Consider the following 16,120-nt stretch of genomic DNA (forward strand, 5'->3'; position numbering starts at 1 on the left):
AGTGTTTAGGCAGTGTTTCTTTAGCTGTTGCTAAAGGCACACCAACAGTACACATTTTTAACCTCTCCCTATTCAAACACACCTCAATCAGCTCATCAGAACATTAAACAAGACTCCAAAACCTGAAATTAATGGGTCAGATAAAGCAAATGTGTACTGTTGATGTGCCTAAAGCAGGGGTCTTCAAAGTGTGAGGCGCGCCTCCCCTGGGGGGCGCCAGAGCATGTCAGGGGAGGCGCAGGAAAAAATATAATATAATATAAATATAATTATTATGTTTAATTATTATATGTATTTTTTATTATATTTAAACGTTTTAATTAAACAAAGCAAAAAAAAATGCATAAGTTGTTTCAAAAGGGAGGCCCACTGTCTTAGACTTTGAAAAACCCTGGCCTAAAGGATCTTAAAATCTATTTTAAGAGAAAAATCCCGTTAAGAAAAGTGTGCACAAAAATCCTTTCGGCTTGTTCCAATGGCCTGATGTGGAGTGAATAATGCCCAAAATGAAGACTTTAATTTCTTCCCAATTGCTATTGATTGTCACCTGCTCACATAATGAGATGTGACGTCCCAAGTTTGAATAGGTGGAATTGTGAGTGACATTTAAGAGCCACAGTGGAGGCCGGCTCTCATTTTTCTATGAACTCACCATGACCTTTAAAGTCACTCAATCACACGGCAGATTAAATGGAAGATATCCAATCAATAAAAACCACCCAGAGGTGAACTCCGTAATAAATGACATCTAACTTTGTACTCTGTTAAACAAGCTGCTCGTGCAGTCCCTGACATCAGATTACAGGCTTGAACAGAGTGAGGAACGTGTTTACCAGACCTCTGCAATCTTTCTGATTACTGACATACTGACACGTCCTCACGATTCCACCACCACACTCCTATGCATGTACAGGAGATTAAAATAATAACCTAATTTCCTCAACTTAAGCATTTTTACAAGGCATAGTTTAAATTTTTTCTTCATTTACTTGTTCCATGCATTCTAATTATTTTGACTTATTGTTCAAATTTCTTATTTAAAATGAACTGAAACAACACAATTCATTAGATTTTTGTTCAATCCACACTGTAAATGTCACACCCAGTCTCCCGCGTATGTTTATTTTCATCATGTGACACTCACCATGTGCTCCTTTGTTCTGTTATCCCGCCATGTCATTATGTTCATCACCTCCACCTGTGTCTCAACCCTGTATGTAATCAGTTCATCATCTCCTGTGTATTTAAGTCCCTGTATTCAGTTAGTTCCTTGTCCGATATTCTTGCTAAGTGGATGTTTGTCTTCACCCCATGTTCTTCCTGTGTCCGTTCATGTAAGTGTATTGATAATAAATATACGTGTTTGAACCAGGCGTTACAGTAAAGAAAATGTTATTTTGCGTTGTTTTTTTTTTTTTTTTTCTTTTTTTTTTTCAGCAGCTGGGTTGCTGAAAAAAAACAAGCAAAACATAAAATATTAGGCGGTAAATTACAGAAGTGTACTGTAAAATAATGTACGTTACACTACATAAATTTCCTTAAAGGTTCACGAGACTCTAGAGTACTTTTTTGAGATTTTAACAGATTTGTGTGTGTGTGTTGAGCATCAGTTAAGACAATCTTAGCACCTGTTAGCTTTAATTGTGGGAAAAACTGGATAATTTTGAGCTTTTGTCAGCTAATTTCAGCTTCCGGGTTTAAATTGATTTTTGTGGCGGGATCAAAATCGGCAATATAATGCAACTGCAAGTGCAATGATGACAAGTTTGAATAGGTGGTTTGAATAAAAACAAGTTTGAACAAGTTTCAAACAAGTTTGAATCGGTTTCTCATTATTACTCATAGCTGAGATTGCTTATCCTATGAGAGGAGCCTGCTTCTTAATTATTCATGACTGCACATGCTTTCCAAAGGCAAGGCACACCTGCCAGTGCCAAGCCGTGAGATCCTACCTTGATGACTGGGTCGGCACACAGTATTTAGCTGTTCATGAAGGGTTGTATGTGTTTGTTTCCATGATCCATGGGTTTGTTGCATATCTAGTTAATCTATTCTCAAAGTTGGGTTGAAAGCTGGGTCTATTCTACTCAAGCTATGATGACTCTAACCTTGATATTTTAGCGCGGATGTAAACCTGTCATCTGACAAAAAAAGGTGCCCTTCTGAATCAAATTAGCAGAATTCCCTTCTGCATCTTTCACTTACTTTGACAGTTTCACATTCACTTTCATTTCATTTATGTCCCTGTGACAAGATGGGGTATTAGAGGCAAATAAGGAGTAAGGAGTAGTGGAAGAGTGTGAATTTAATAACGCATGCCAAATGAAAAGAATGCGATATATGTGTGTGTGTGTGTGTGTATACAGCCCTTTACTGACTTGTGTGGATCTTGTCGGAAAATATGGCAAAAAGTCTTACGTGGCAGTAACAGTTTGACTGCAATCAAAAATCAATGTTTACTTTAATAATGCCACTAATATATGCAAACACCACATGTTTTAATTCAATTTCCGTTTAGTTCAGTTATGACTTTAGTCGGATTAAGATAATCAAAAATCGCTGTTTGGAGCTTATGTAGGCCTACAGTTCAAAATTCATGTTTAACTGAATAAACAGTAAACACAAGTACATCTTATTGAACATCATTTATTTTCATCACCAATTATCATAGTAGAACAGTTTAAGCAGTTTGTGATGCATTTCGGAAACAGGAGATAAGCCCCTGGTCTATAGCGCCAGAGAAACCCGTTCTCAAAGACTTGGATTTAGTCATTATTTGGGTAACACAAATATTCTGAATGTTCAATATTATTTGAAGTATGTGGCTAAGAAATAGATATTAACTTCTTTTTTGTTTTTCAGTAAAAGGCACGGCAAGTAAAAACCTAGAAAAAAATCCTTAGCGTTGAACCCTGCAATGTGTGCACCAAAATGAGATGGCGCCATTTTCTGGGTGAAAAAAAAAAAAGTTTGTTTGAAGTTTTTCAGCAACAGATGAAACAGACTTTTTAGCAAGTTTATTTTGGCTCCTAAACGCATTTGAGTTACCTTTTGAGTTGTGGGAATTACGCAATCATGCAATTTCATGAGCAATTTTTTTCTCCCCGATTAGTTTCTCATTCCACTGAGGGCTGTGACCTGTAACATGTTTCACATATGGCGGTTCCCTTTTTAGGAGATTATCACCCTCATGTTGTTGCATGTCATTTTTTTAAAATGCATTAAGAAAATCCTTTTAATCCAAAATAGTCCATTTGGATTGCTGAACGCCTGTTGTTTTGCTGAAGATGGGCAGGAGGGTAACGCCTTTGTTGATGGCTCTTTAAATGAAGATCAGTGTGATGCGCCACATGATTAAAGCTTGAATTTCTGTCATTCCAGACTCCCATGATGCAGTGCTGCGGTTTAATACAGCTCCTACTGTGGGTTATGAAAGAGACGTTGGGAATAAAACCACCATACGCATCATCAACTCTCAGGTGAGCCACGTTTGATGTTTTCTTGCTAGTTCTCTGTGAAAGAAGCCATAGAATTAAAGCTGATCTCTTTGGAATAGCCTCTGGCTCGTCCTCTGGCTGTTTGTTTTTTTAGATAGATTTGAGTGATCTAGTGGAAACAAACACTCTCTCTCTCTCTCTCTCACACACACACACACATACCTTGCTGACAGAAACCACTGCGATGAGTCCTTTGTCACTTTTAAGACAAGAGACTGCTGGTGATTAGAGTGAAAATGATCTAGTAGTTATGATTTCCCCAGATGAATCTTGACATTTTCTAAAAAAAAAAAAATGTTGTTTAAATATTTTCATAAGGCGTTATTTATTAAATTAGATTAGATTAGATTCAACTTAATTGTTATTACACATGTACAAGTACAAGGCAACGAAATGCAGTTTGGTCTTACCAGCAGTGCAATAGCAGCAAGCGCAGGATACAGGTATAAGTTATAAAGTGCAGTTGTAGAAAAACTATGGTGATATTTACAGATGGATGTAATATGTACATTATATACAGGTTGGATCAGCTATTAACAGAGATTTACAATAAATGAATATATGTACAGATTGCTATTATTAATCAGAAGTGTGCAGATAGATAAACATAATTACAAATGTATATGTACAGTGGGTGTGTACATAACTACAAATGTCCTCGTGCAGTGGGCATGTACAGTTCAAATAAATGAATCAGTGCAATTTTTAAATGTGCAAATGTTAAATAGTGCAGTGATTTGTGTTGAGTATAAGGCGTACTCACACTATGTACAGGTACTTTGAACCAGTCCAAAGCACGCTTGTCCCCCACTCCCGTCTCCCCCGACGGGCCACACTCATATTACATTCGGGCCTGGGCATGCTTACTTCATCGACGATGCACTGTTCAGCTCTCCGCTTCACACAGACACATAAAAACACACCAAACTGCAGCCCCTGCACACGTGCTAAACTACAACTTGTTGGGCTGTTTTGAATCTAAAATGATTATTTGCTAATCTCAACGCGTTGCTTGCCATGTGTTGTTAATGTAAGATTGTATTCAGTCTGATTGAAAAACTACTCAATTACAGTAATTTAAGTATTTGTAATAAGTTACTTTACACCACTGCCAATTAGTTCATCATTTGCTTGTGTTTTTAAGGCCTTTGACTGTGTAAGCATGTATGCCACTTTAAAGAATTTAGGCACAAGAAATTATGTTTGTAAGAAAGATTATATTTTGTAAAGAGACATGATACACTGTTTTACAATTGATCATTCAAGTTGTGCCTGAACATTTTAAATGCATACTTATATTTTTCTTTTACAACCTTTATATGCAACAAAAGGCAACGCATATAACCGATTCTATGTCATAAATGTAAAGTTTCTGAATCTACACCTGAGAAAAATGCTAATTATAGTAAAACATTTCAGATGGCACTTAGGTTTTTGCATGTGATCTCTTAATTTGCTTCATTTGTATCTTTACTCCACTGTATTTATCAATGCTTGTGATTGGCTTATTATATTTTATGCAAATGCACTGCACTTCAAAATCATCATAATAAATCTAATGTTAATGTCAGAAGTCTAAAAAATAGTCAAGTCTAAAAGAACAGTCAATAACATAATAGGCAGAAAAACGAAACGTTGCAATGTGCGCTGTTCAATACTCAAAAGTGTTTCTTTTTCCTTATACTTTTTTAAATGACAGAAAGCCCAAAATTCACAAAATGGACATGTACTTAAAAACAAAACAAAAAAAAAAAACACCTGCAGTGTCTCGATTTAACAAATGAATGGATCTCTGGGTATAAAACTGATGCTTATTAGCTAATTACAATGTAGCTTTTGAGAAAAAGTTGGGAAATAAAGAAATGCCATTTACTCACCCACGTCTGTTTCAAACCCATTCTGTTGTACACAAAAGGACCTGTGTCTGTGTGCTGGTGTGCTGGCAGGCTCCGAAAAAAAAAAAAGATTCTTCATAAAGACACAATGAAAATGGTCTAAACGATTCATGTGCAATATTCAGGCAGTGTTGGAGATAATTAAGTAATTAAGTACTGTAATTCTTTCTGTCTCTCTCACACACAGAGCATGATGGCTGCAGAACAGTCAAATATAAACCCAATCAGAGTATTGTTAACCTCTTTTGTTCATGGGATTAGGCTAAAGGCTAAACTATATTTAAAATTGACTAAAGAGACAGATCAAGATGCATCATGTTGTATTTTTAAACAAAACAAAAGTAAACAAAAGTTGTTGCTTATCAGACATAGCTGGATGCATATTAATGATCTCAGAGCTACATATGAGGCTGTGTTCTCTTGATGTGACCGCTCGTCAGGTACAAATACGTGTGTGTGTGTGTGTGTGTGTGTGTGTGTGTGTGTGTGTGTGTGTGTGTGTGTGTGTGTGTGTGTGTGTGTGTGTGTGTATATATATATATATATATATATATATATATATATATATATATATATATATATATATATATATATATATATATATATATATATATATATGTATGTGTATATATATATATATATGTATGTGTATATATATATATATATGTATGTGTATATATATATATATATATATATATATATATATATATATATATATATATATATATATATATATATATATATATGTGTGTGTGTATTTTTTTTCTGGCTACCCAATGAACTTGTTACTCCTGAGTTTTGTGTTTTTATTTCCCTTTACTGTTTGTCTTCTCAGTATAACTTGTTGTCTGCTTTGTGTGCAGATCCTGGCGAATCCCATGCATAGGTTCAACAGAAGCTCATTGTATAAAAATGTAACGCTGGTGGCGTGGGACCCTGCACCGTACACCCTCAACCTGCACAAAGTGAGTACAAAACTGTTTGTTCATTAGTTATCTACAACATTTATTGTGTTTAAGCATATATAAGATTCTGACAACCTGATAACCTTGGATAAAAATATAACTGTTTCACGGTGTTGTGATTATAGCTTTAAAATATGTTTTTCGACAACTTCTTTGCATATTAAACACAATATATTTCATTTTAAGAAACTTTTCAAATATTTTGAAACCGTAAACTTGCCAGTGTAACTCTGCCAGTCCTACGCCACCCAACCCGCTCCGAGCTGGTATCGAACTGGCAACCTTCCGCATGGGAGTTGGGTGCTCTACCAAGGAGGCTAAAGACCATGGCCTCTAGCGTCTGTCGCTAGAGCACCTTTAGAGGTCAGAGGAGTGAGGTTTACCTGCACAGCACACACTAGCTGGCCTCCGTTACACTCACCCCCTAAACCTCACTCCCATCTGGGTCACGGCACCAATGTAACCCTGCCGGTCCTACGCCACCCAACCCGTTTCGAGCTGGTATCGAACCGGCAACCTTCTGCATGGGAGTTGGGTGCTCTACCAAGGAGGCTAAAGACCATGGCCATAGCACCTTTAGAGGTCAGAGGAGTGAGGTTTACCTGCACAGCACACACTAGCTGGCCTCCGTTACACCAGGTTAAATAATTCAGTAGTCTTCATTAGTTTCAAAAACACAGATTTCTTTACGACTTGAATAGGCATCTCCTGAGAGCTTTCTTTTCTTTGGATATAAAGTAACTGCACTGTTCAGGTTTATAGCATGCTGAATGTTGGTGTATACAAGGTTTGTTTTTCAGATGTTTGCTGAATCATAGGCTGCGCAGAAGCTTTTGATGTGGACATACTGTTGCTCTAAAAAACAAAACGAAATAAAATATTCATACAAACTGTAGTCTGTTAACAAATCCCTGTAGAATTTACAGTAACCTACTGGCAGCAGTTCACCAGATACTGACTGTAAATCAATTACAGCAAAATGAATTTACATTTAAAGCACAATTTCTATTGTTATTCTATTTTTATGTTTATATATTGTATTATATATTGTACTTTATTTAATAATAAAAATAATACTTTTTATTTACGCTTTTCTAAGACCCAAAAAGCTTACAAGAAAGTAAAAACAACAAAGCACAGTAAAAAATTAAAACACAGTAAGAATAAAAGAGATATCACAAATTAAAAAAAGCAGTCCTTTAAAGATGAGTTTTAAGGAGCTTTATAACAGTCCAAGGAACCATCAGTCCTAATGTTTGTGGGAAGAGCGTTCTACAGGTTGAGTGCACGGAAAGAGAACGCCCTACCTCCCATGGTGCTGAGTGTGCACGAGGCTGAAACAGCGTAGGACCCAAGGCAGAGCGTAGACAGCGAGAGGCAGAGGAAATAGATATCAAATCACAAATGTCACCCGGAGCAGAACCATGAACAGCTTTATATGTTAAAATCAATGTCTTCTGTACAGAAGCTGATCTGGGATCAGTTTATTGTACGGAACGCGTCTGTCAGTCAGCGCTTATGCATGCATTCACTGGTTCAGAGGAAGCATGTGAAAGGTGACGGTCGATCTTTAATGTAAAGAAAGTGAAAGCAGACATTTTAATACTAATTTCAAGAGTTCACACTTAGCTGATGATTGATGATAAAGCTAGTTTGGCGTGCTGTCCCGAGAGAGAGCCCTGAGCTTATAAGATCCTCGAGCCCGTGGCTCCCTCCTGTTGCAAATCGAGAGGGGAGTTTTAGCTCGGGTAGATCTCGATGACTCCCCCTCTTGTTTATTGTATATTGGTTATATTTTGGATTAATTGTTAGGGTGCTTGTTTTTGAACTGTGGGAGGAAACCGGAGGACCCGGGGAAAACCCACGCAACCACGGGGAGAACGAGCAAACTCCGCACAGAAATGCGGTCTGGTTCGGAAAGGAATTAAACCTGGGGCATTCTTGCTGTGAGGTAACATCGCTAATCGCTGGCCACTGTGACGCCCGTTTGAAAGGTGGGAAAGTAGGGTTGGGTGGGGGGGGGTTTCTTTGAGACGAAGATATTGATATGAGAAAAGTCTGGTTATTTATAGTGAGTTAAGGATCGTCTGATAGGATAAGCAGTTATTAGCTAAAGTTGGAACAGCTGTGAACAATCATAAGCACGTGATCCTCTCGAAATTTGTTTATGAATAAACTTCACTTCAGCGTGCTTTCAAGATTAAAAATATATCAGAAATATTGAAAAATAATTAATGATAGGATGATAGTGGGATAGAATGGTAAAATATGGGAGAATTTTGGCAAAAATGTGAGTGTGTACATGAATGAAGTGAACAGGAAGTGTTTGTGGAGAATACTTTGATCAGAAGTTTGGCCAATGAATTACGACATATTTTTCACAGCCTCCTTTGCTTAGTAGAGATCACTGTAAGATGGTCATCTCAGGCTTGACAGAAAAGATCATTGACGTGTCACTGATGTGATCGATAGACCCAAGATTGCATATTGCAGACTTGACAATGGTGTCCCTTTCACAGCAAGTCTTTAGAGGGGTAAAAAGTGTCGGGGCATGTGGAGTTCAGAACAGCTTTCAAATATCTTTACAATAAAGGGCCGTTTCTGCTTGCGGTGAAATGGAGAAAATGGACAGAAGGTCAATGAATGTGTCTCTGCACAAGGTTGGTGCTTAACTCCACTCGATTTATATTTCTTTTTCAACCCATCTCCCATCTCCGATGTGCGCTTTTATTTTCCTCGTCAATTCAAGAATTCAATAATGCCTCATGACCTGCGTGAATGCTGCTGCGGAGGGTTTCCGGAACACTGTGTATCGAAACTGCAGTGAACTCCACTAACCTCCTTGGCTTCTTGTTTATGAGGAACAGAAGTACAATATGTTCAAGCGTAATTAATTTAAGGTTCAATTTAGTGAGCGCTAGAAATTATGCATTTGAATGATAAACAGTTTGCTGTGGCTAATTTGCTAAAAGTAGTTGTAGTATCACAGCAATAGAGTTACAGTAGAATAATTAAAGTAATTATGTATTTCTGCACTATTTTGTCGCACTATTATATCTTTCTTTTCTTTTTCATTCATATAAAACCTGTTAACACATTTTAATATGTTTTTTATAAATTTTTATTATTGTTTTTGTTTCTTATACTTGTTTCTTTTATTTATGTAAAGCACATTGAATTACCACTATGTGTGACCTAGATAGATCTATCTATCTATCTATCTATCTATCTATCTATCTATCTATCTATCTATCTATCTATCTATCTATCTATCTATCTACAGTTGAAGTCAGAATTATTAGCCCCCCTGTTTATTTTTTTCCCCTAATTTCTGTTTTACAGTAAGCAGATTTTTTTTTCAACACATTTCTGAACATAATAATAATCTATACAGCTTAAAGTGACATTAAAGGCTTAACTAGGTTAATTGGGTTTACTAGGCAGGTTAGGGTAATTAAGTTATTGTATAATGATGGTTTGTTCTGTAGAATATCGGAAAAATATATATAGCTTAAAGGGGCTAATAATTTTGACCTTAAAATGGCTTTTAAAAAAATAAAAACTGCTTTTGTTCTTGCTGAAAAAAACTAATAAGACTTTCTCCAGAAAAGAAAATATTATCAGACATACTGTGAAAATGTCCTTGCTCTGTTAAACATCATTTGGGTAACTTTTAAAAAAAGAAAAACAAATCAAAAAAGGGGCTAAAAATTCTGACTTCAACTGTGTCTGTCTGTCTGTCTGTCTGTCTATCATGGTATTTCTCAGTCGTCTCTCTCTTGTCTGCAGCTGATACAAAATGCGGGTGCTAGACTACTCTCTGGCACCGCAACTATGAGTCAGTTTCTGGTTACCTATTAAATATAGAATTGATTTTAGAATTTTATCATTTGTATACCAACCGTCAATAATCTTGCACCTAAGTACCTTAGACTTGCTTTGTTCATATATATCCCCTCTCGTTTATTAAGATCTTATGATCTCAATTTGCTCACTTGCTGGTCCCAAACTCTGGAACACTGTACCATTTCACATTAAACTTCCCCCCTCTGTTTCTGTGTTTTAAACCTGTTTAAAAGACCTATCTATTTTCTCTCGCTTTTAATACTCCTTGATTATTGTTTTTTTGCTTTTATTTGTTAAATGTTTTTTTTTTATATATATATATTTTGCATTGTTTTCTGTTTTTAGTACTCCTATGTACAGCACTTTGGTTTACATTTTTTTTTTTTTTTTTAAATGTGCTTTATAAATAAATATTGTATTGTAAGACATGTGCTATAACTGTATAAATAACCTTGCCTTAATTTACAAGGGTCTCAAGTCTCATGGTCACTCATTTTGGCCAGTACTCACTGCTCCCCCCTCTCTCACCACTTTGAGACACTTTGCTAATCATATATGTATCGTTTGTTTGTTTGTATTGCAGTGGTACTCCAATCCAGACTACAACCTCTTCACACCATACATGGAGTACAGGATGCGCTTCCCTTCTCAGCCTTTCTACATCCTGCACCCCAAGTACATCTGGCAGTTATGGGACGTGATTCAGGCTAATAATCTGGAGAACATCCAGCCCAATCCACCCTCCTCAGGGTTCATAGGTAAGACACTGTTTCAAAACTCAAGCATGTAAATAATGATAGGTAAAGTTGCGGAAAATAAAGTTTTCAAGCGTCTCAATCCAAAGTCCTGTCAGAGTTCGAAAGCAGTGTAAACAAATTTCCGTTCCTAATTGTTCGGTCACAGAAATTAAACACCTTGCATTCACTTTACACTTCACATCTAAGATTTTGTTGACGTCCACCTTTTTAAATGTATTCTGGAGACTGTGTTTAACCCTCTGGGGTCTGAGGGTGTTTTGGGGCTCTGGAGAAGTTTTGACATGCACTGAAATTTGTGTTGTTTTCAGTATCTTAAAAACATTTTAATGGCTATACATTTTTGTGACGTTGAAGGCTACATCTTCATCTAACAGTTTGTTGGCATAACACAGACTATCATTACTCGCATTATACTGACCAAACTCGGAGCACTTTTTGTCTACTTTAGCTCTCTTTGCCACTGGTCCTTTACCTCCGTTGTTTTCACACCTGGATTTACATATGAAGCGCGCTTACTGAGAGGCGTGACCACGCTGCTGTAATGAGGCGATATAGATGAATCCGTACAGTCCTTACTTTTACACGGATTACATAAAAAGAGATCATTTGTTTTCGACCTGAATTGGTTAATGCAAAAGTAGACATATCAAGCTTTATATAGATATCATAAATCATAATCTTTGTTGACTATTTGCCGAGTTTCCTTTCATTTAAGTGATGTGTTTTTCTGACCACAGTCTGCTCGCGTCTTCAGACGCTTGTAATAACAATGCCACGTGGGCGTGGTCGCATTAAAACTAATGAGATCAGACTGAGAAACTAGACATAGCGTTGGTTTCATACAGATTACTTTATCAAGCAATGTTTGTTTTCAACATGCATAGCTGCGTTTAAAAGTAGACACTTTAAGCTTTCTAGAAATACATGTCTCATCTGTGTCCGTTTTGTATTCGCGGAGTTTCAGCGCATTTTACTGACGCATTTCTAAAAGCAGATCACGGAGAGAAAAAAGACAGATTGCCTACACTGTTTGTTTTCTTTATTTTGCAAAAGCACACACATTTGTTGTTGTTGTGAGTGTACACAACAAAAAGTAGACACTTAACAGATTCGATTGATGTATTGATCTTATCTGTACGATCAAAACTGAAAGTGTTATTTAAGTTCATTTCAGCAGTTTGACGCCACCACAGGTCAAAACGCGTATACGCGGTCTTCGACCCCAGAGGGTTAAAGACAACTCCGATGTTTTATTTCCCTCTCAACGCTGTCATTATCACTTCTCTGTTAATGCTGTCAAATGTGACCATTTGAGATGATTGTAAATTATAGTTCATTTCACTTTTACACTCATGCTTTTGTCCTTTTAGCTCAAAAAATGCCACTTGAATACTCTGGTTTCTTCTTTTTAAAATTTAAAGAGATACTTGTAACCTGGCTACTATCCACAAGCACAAAATGTGAATTAAATTTAATCTAAATGCTAATACTAACACTTTTCCCCCTGGCCTTGTGATTTTAATCATGAGTGTGATATATAGTCAACGTCTTTCCACATGATGTGATTGGATAACTGGATTAACCACCTCACTGATCCCAATCACATCATCTCAAATGTGGTTTTAATAATTATACGATGAATTAAGAAGCAAAACTTCATCATCAGAATGATTCTGTGTAATTACCTCCCAGAATAATCAAGCATCAGATATTCTCCTGAAACTCAATATAACATGTCAGCATTTGTGACTGTGTGTGGAATCTGCCACTCTGAAACACACAGTCAAACACATTTAGTACATTGGAGAAAGTAATGTGGTTCCCCTTCGGGAGGGGGACCTCAATGCTATGTGGAAACTTCCACTATGGGGATTTCGTCAGAATCCAATCATCTGCGCCCTCAGCCTCTGGATAGACCCTGCTTTTCTGCAGACCTGTGTGCCTCTAGAACAAGTGTCCAGGCATCCCAGTTGCGCTGGGGGGCTGTGTTGTGAGGGCATGTAGCTGTGGATCTGTGGTAGGAACCCGGTTGCATTGGCATTTTAATCGCCCTAGCTGTTGGCAGTGTATCTAGCGATGCACCATTTTTTTTACCAGTATTAGAGGGGAAACATGAGCTGGTCAAGACGGACAGCACGGTGACGTTGGCATATATCAACCACATGGGAGGTATCCACTCAGCTCGCTCGGCGTCTGCTGTCCCGGAGTCATAGGTGGCGGAATCGCTGCATTCTATTCTTCCCCACCGAGCTCATCCGTGCAGCCGATGCGCTCTCACGGCAGTTTCACCTGGGAAATAGGAGACTCCACCCCGACTGTCCAGCTGTTATGAGCTTTCTCTCTAACACAGAGATCTGTGCGCTCTCTTGATTGAGTACCACACATAGCGAATCTGGTAGAGTTCCACTAGCTACACAGCTGGTTCCATGGCGTGCGTAATACGCATTTCTCCAGTGAGCCTGCTCGCACAGATACTGTGTCAGGGAGGACGGGGAACAGGTATGTGTATTGAGCCTCTCTGGCTCAATCTGCACCTGTGCCCAGATCTATGCCTCACATATGTTCCATAGATGGAGTATGCAGGACGTGGCCAACCTACTGATTGGGTGGTTAACACCGTCACTCAGGCTAGAGTACCCTCTACAAGGCATGCCTCCGAAGTGGAGTCTATTTACTTTATAGTCTAGTCGTATCCTTTTTTTCCCCGAGAAGGACCCCGAACATGAAAGATCTGTGGCCTGCTAATCCTAAGTTCTTAGCATTCTCCTTGCGCATACACGCAAAGCATAATGGGTCATTTTGCATTCTACGAAAAAGGTCTACAATTTTAAGGATTACATTTTAAGACTTTTTATTTTAAAAACAAATGTTACACAAACTGTTTGCTATATGGAATGCAAAAACGTTGAAGCTCAATATCTCAAAGTCATTCAGAACGCAGATAGAACCTTATAATTCCAAGGTGACAATATGTTGTCAGTGTTTTACAAGTAGCTGCGTAATATGGCTGTATATCGGCACTGATGGGAGGCATGCGTTGACTTGAGGCTGCAGGCCGAGTGCCTTATTGTCACACCAGTGACGAAATAAAGCCAAAACGCACAGCTACTCAAGTGAAATTTCGTTTATGCAACAGTTAGACGGCATAATTAAAAAACAAATCGTAAAATCTTTGTAAGAGGAACTACTTCTGCCATTCATTCAGATTTGCAGCTGACATCAGAACAGCAGAAACCATTGCTATTTCACCAACGTCACTTTAGAGCTCGTGTTTGAATGATTCTCTAACATCATGTCTAAAGTGATGAAAAAATTAGTGACTTTTGCTGACTTTATAAGATTATAAGGCTGAACAGCATGCCATCAGTCTACAGTATTTCTGCTGATCTTCTGTAGTTGAAAGTTACACTGTTTTTCTCTTCTTAGGGTTTATTATACAGTCTCTGTTGCCATCTTGTGGATGGACAACATCCACCTTCTTTACTCTGCTCAATGACAGGCTAATGGTCACCGACGCGGTCTCTCAGAAATGTAAACCTTTTTAAAATATGTACTATCCTTATAAATAAACTGTCTAGTTACAATCTAAACAACTACACTCTCCACTAAAAAAGCCTCAAAAGTAAATTTTGTTGTAAAACAGCAGCAATATTTGTCAAACTGTAAAGTGTCCTCTGCTTGTTGCTGTATAGGGGCAAAGTAATGCACAAGGGTGAAGAGTTAATGGAAGGGGAAAAGTGAAGAGTGCTATTATTTTTTTTAGAATATCACACTGCTCTCAGCCAATCAGATTCAAGAACCAGACAGAACTGTTGTAGAAATTACAATATATCACAGAATATTGCATTAATGCTGTATTGAGACACAAGTATGATGACAATATTTTATTGTGGGAACTCACTCCAGTGTCCATCTTTTCTAAATTAATCGAACTTTTTTACTTTTAAGAAAATATGAGCCTTTTGGAATGTGCTTAAAATGTTTGTATGTGTTTATTTATCTAGATGCGTTACATTTTTATTAATTTTTCCCGAGATTATCCTGGTGTTGATGGATTGAGAATAGTATTTGTACAATAATATGGATACAGCTGCTAAAGTGAATATTGTACTGAGTTAAAATGGTGTGCATAGCTGTGTGGTACTGTTAGAAAACCAATTACAGTTAATGATTTTAAAATCCAAACCAAACACAATCATTTGCTATCATTAAGAGTTACAAAAATGACAGATCATTTTGAACTGAAAAATCGATTTGCATTTATACACAGTCAAAATGGCACAACAAATCCATACGTGTAGTATCATGACAATGACTCATGAGAGCAAACTATTACAAACAGACACACTGAAATGGTGATGTTGTTGCGTATGATGTGTTTGGCACTTTACACAAGATCCTTTATAAAGATGTTTGAATAGTCATTTCTCAAACCTCAACAGTACATTCAACACATTTGAGAAGAAAACAAAGTCTGTTGTTCTTTTTTTGGAGGGGAGGGGAAATCTTGCTAAGATTCTCAATGCGAAATGTTTGTATTTGTTGTAAATTTCATAATCCAGTTTCCTCTTCGTGAGTTGGGAAGTGTACCATATGAGTTGATCCAATGGTTGAATACATTTCTGTAGATCAGTGACCTGGGCTCAGATAGTAGTGTCAAACCATATGAAGCAGATGTGGGAGGATCACAGCCTTTATGAGTTACAGTGGAACAAAAGAGGATTGTTTCTTTGGCATTGGAAACCAATAACAGTTCAGTTGTTATTTGAAAGGTATTTTCTAGCTAGAAAAAGCCTCTTGTCAAAGTTGAATATAATGCCTTTGTATTATTCCTGGCAAATGAATTCAGTAGTATTCAATGCAATTCTATTTCTTCGGCTTGTATGATAGAAAGCTCAGTGATTTTGCGCAATAACAGTGTAATCCAAACCAGGGGTCCGTTCTTCGTACCTCGCTTAAATGATCTAAGATGATTTGGCAGATCCTGGATCTTTTAATCTTGATAACTGATCTCTCGCTAATTTGGTTCTTCAAACAAGTTCGCGAATCAGATTAGAATGTCTGGATGAACTGATCTGAGATCTCTGCGTGTGTTGTGAAGGACAGATCTATCGATCCTCGAAATCATGATTAGCAATGCAACGATTGGCTGACGGCAC

General features: G+C 37.4%; 1 protein-coding gene across 4 annotated transcripts in view; it reads left to right on the forward strand.

Moving 5' to 3' along the window:
* Positions 1-16,120, forward strand: part of st6gal2a (ST6 beta-galactosamide alpha-2,6-sialyltranferase 2a) — a 114,280-nt gene that overhangs the window by 87,365 nt on the left and 10,795 nt on the right. For 3 of the 4 annotated variants that reach the window (XM_005168131.6, XM_073911784.1, NM_001159914.1), the window contains 3 exon segments: positions 3,382-3,479; positions 6,256-6,357; positions 10,787-10,961. In XM_005168131.6, the coding sequence (XP_005168188.2) occupies positions 3,382-3,479; positions 6,256-6,357; positions 10,787-10,961 (375 nt within the window). 4 annotated transcript variants of the gene reach the window in all.

The sequence above is a fragment of the Danio rerio genome, chromosome 9 (assembly GCF_049306965.1).
Source record: "Danio rerio strain Tuebingen ecotype United States chromosome 9, GRCz12tu, whole genome shotgun sequence".
NCBI lineage: Eukaryota > Metazoa > Chordata > Actinopteri > Cypriniformes > Danionidae > Danio > Danio rerio.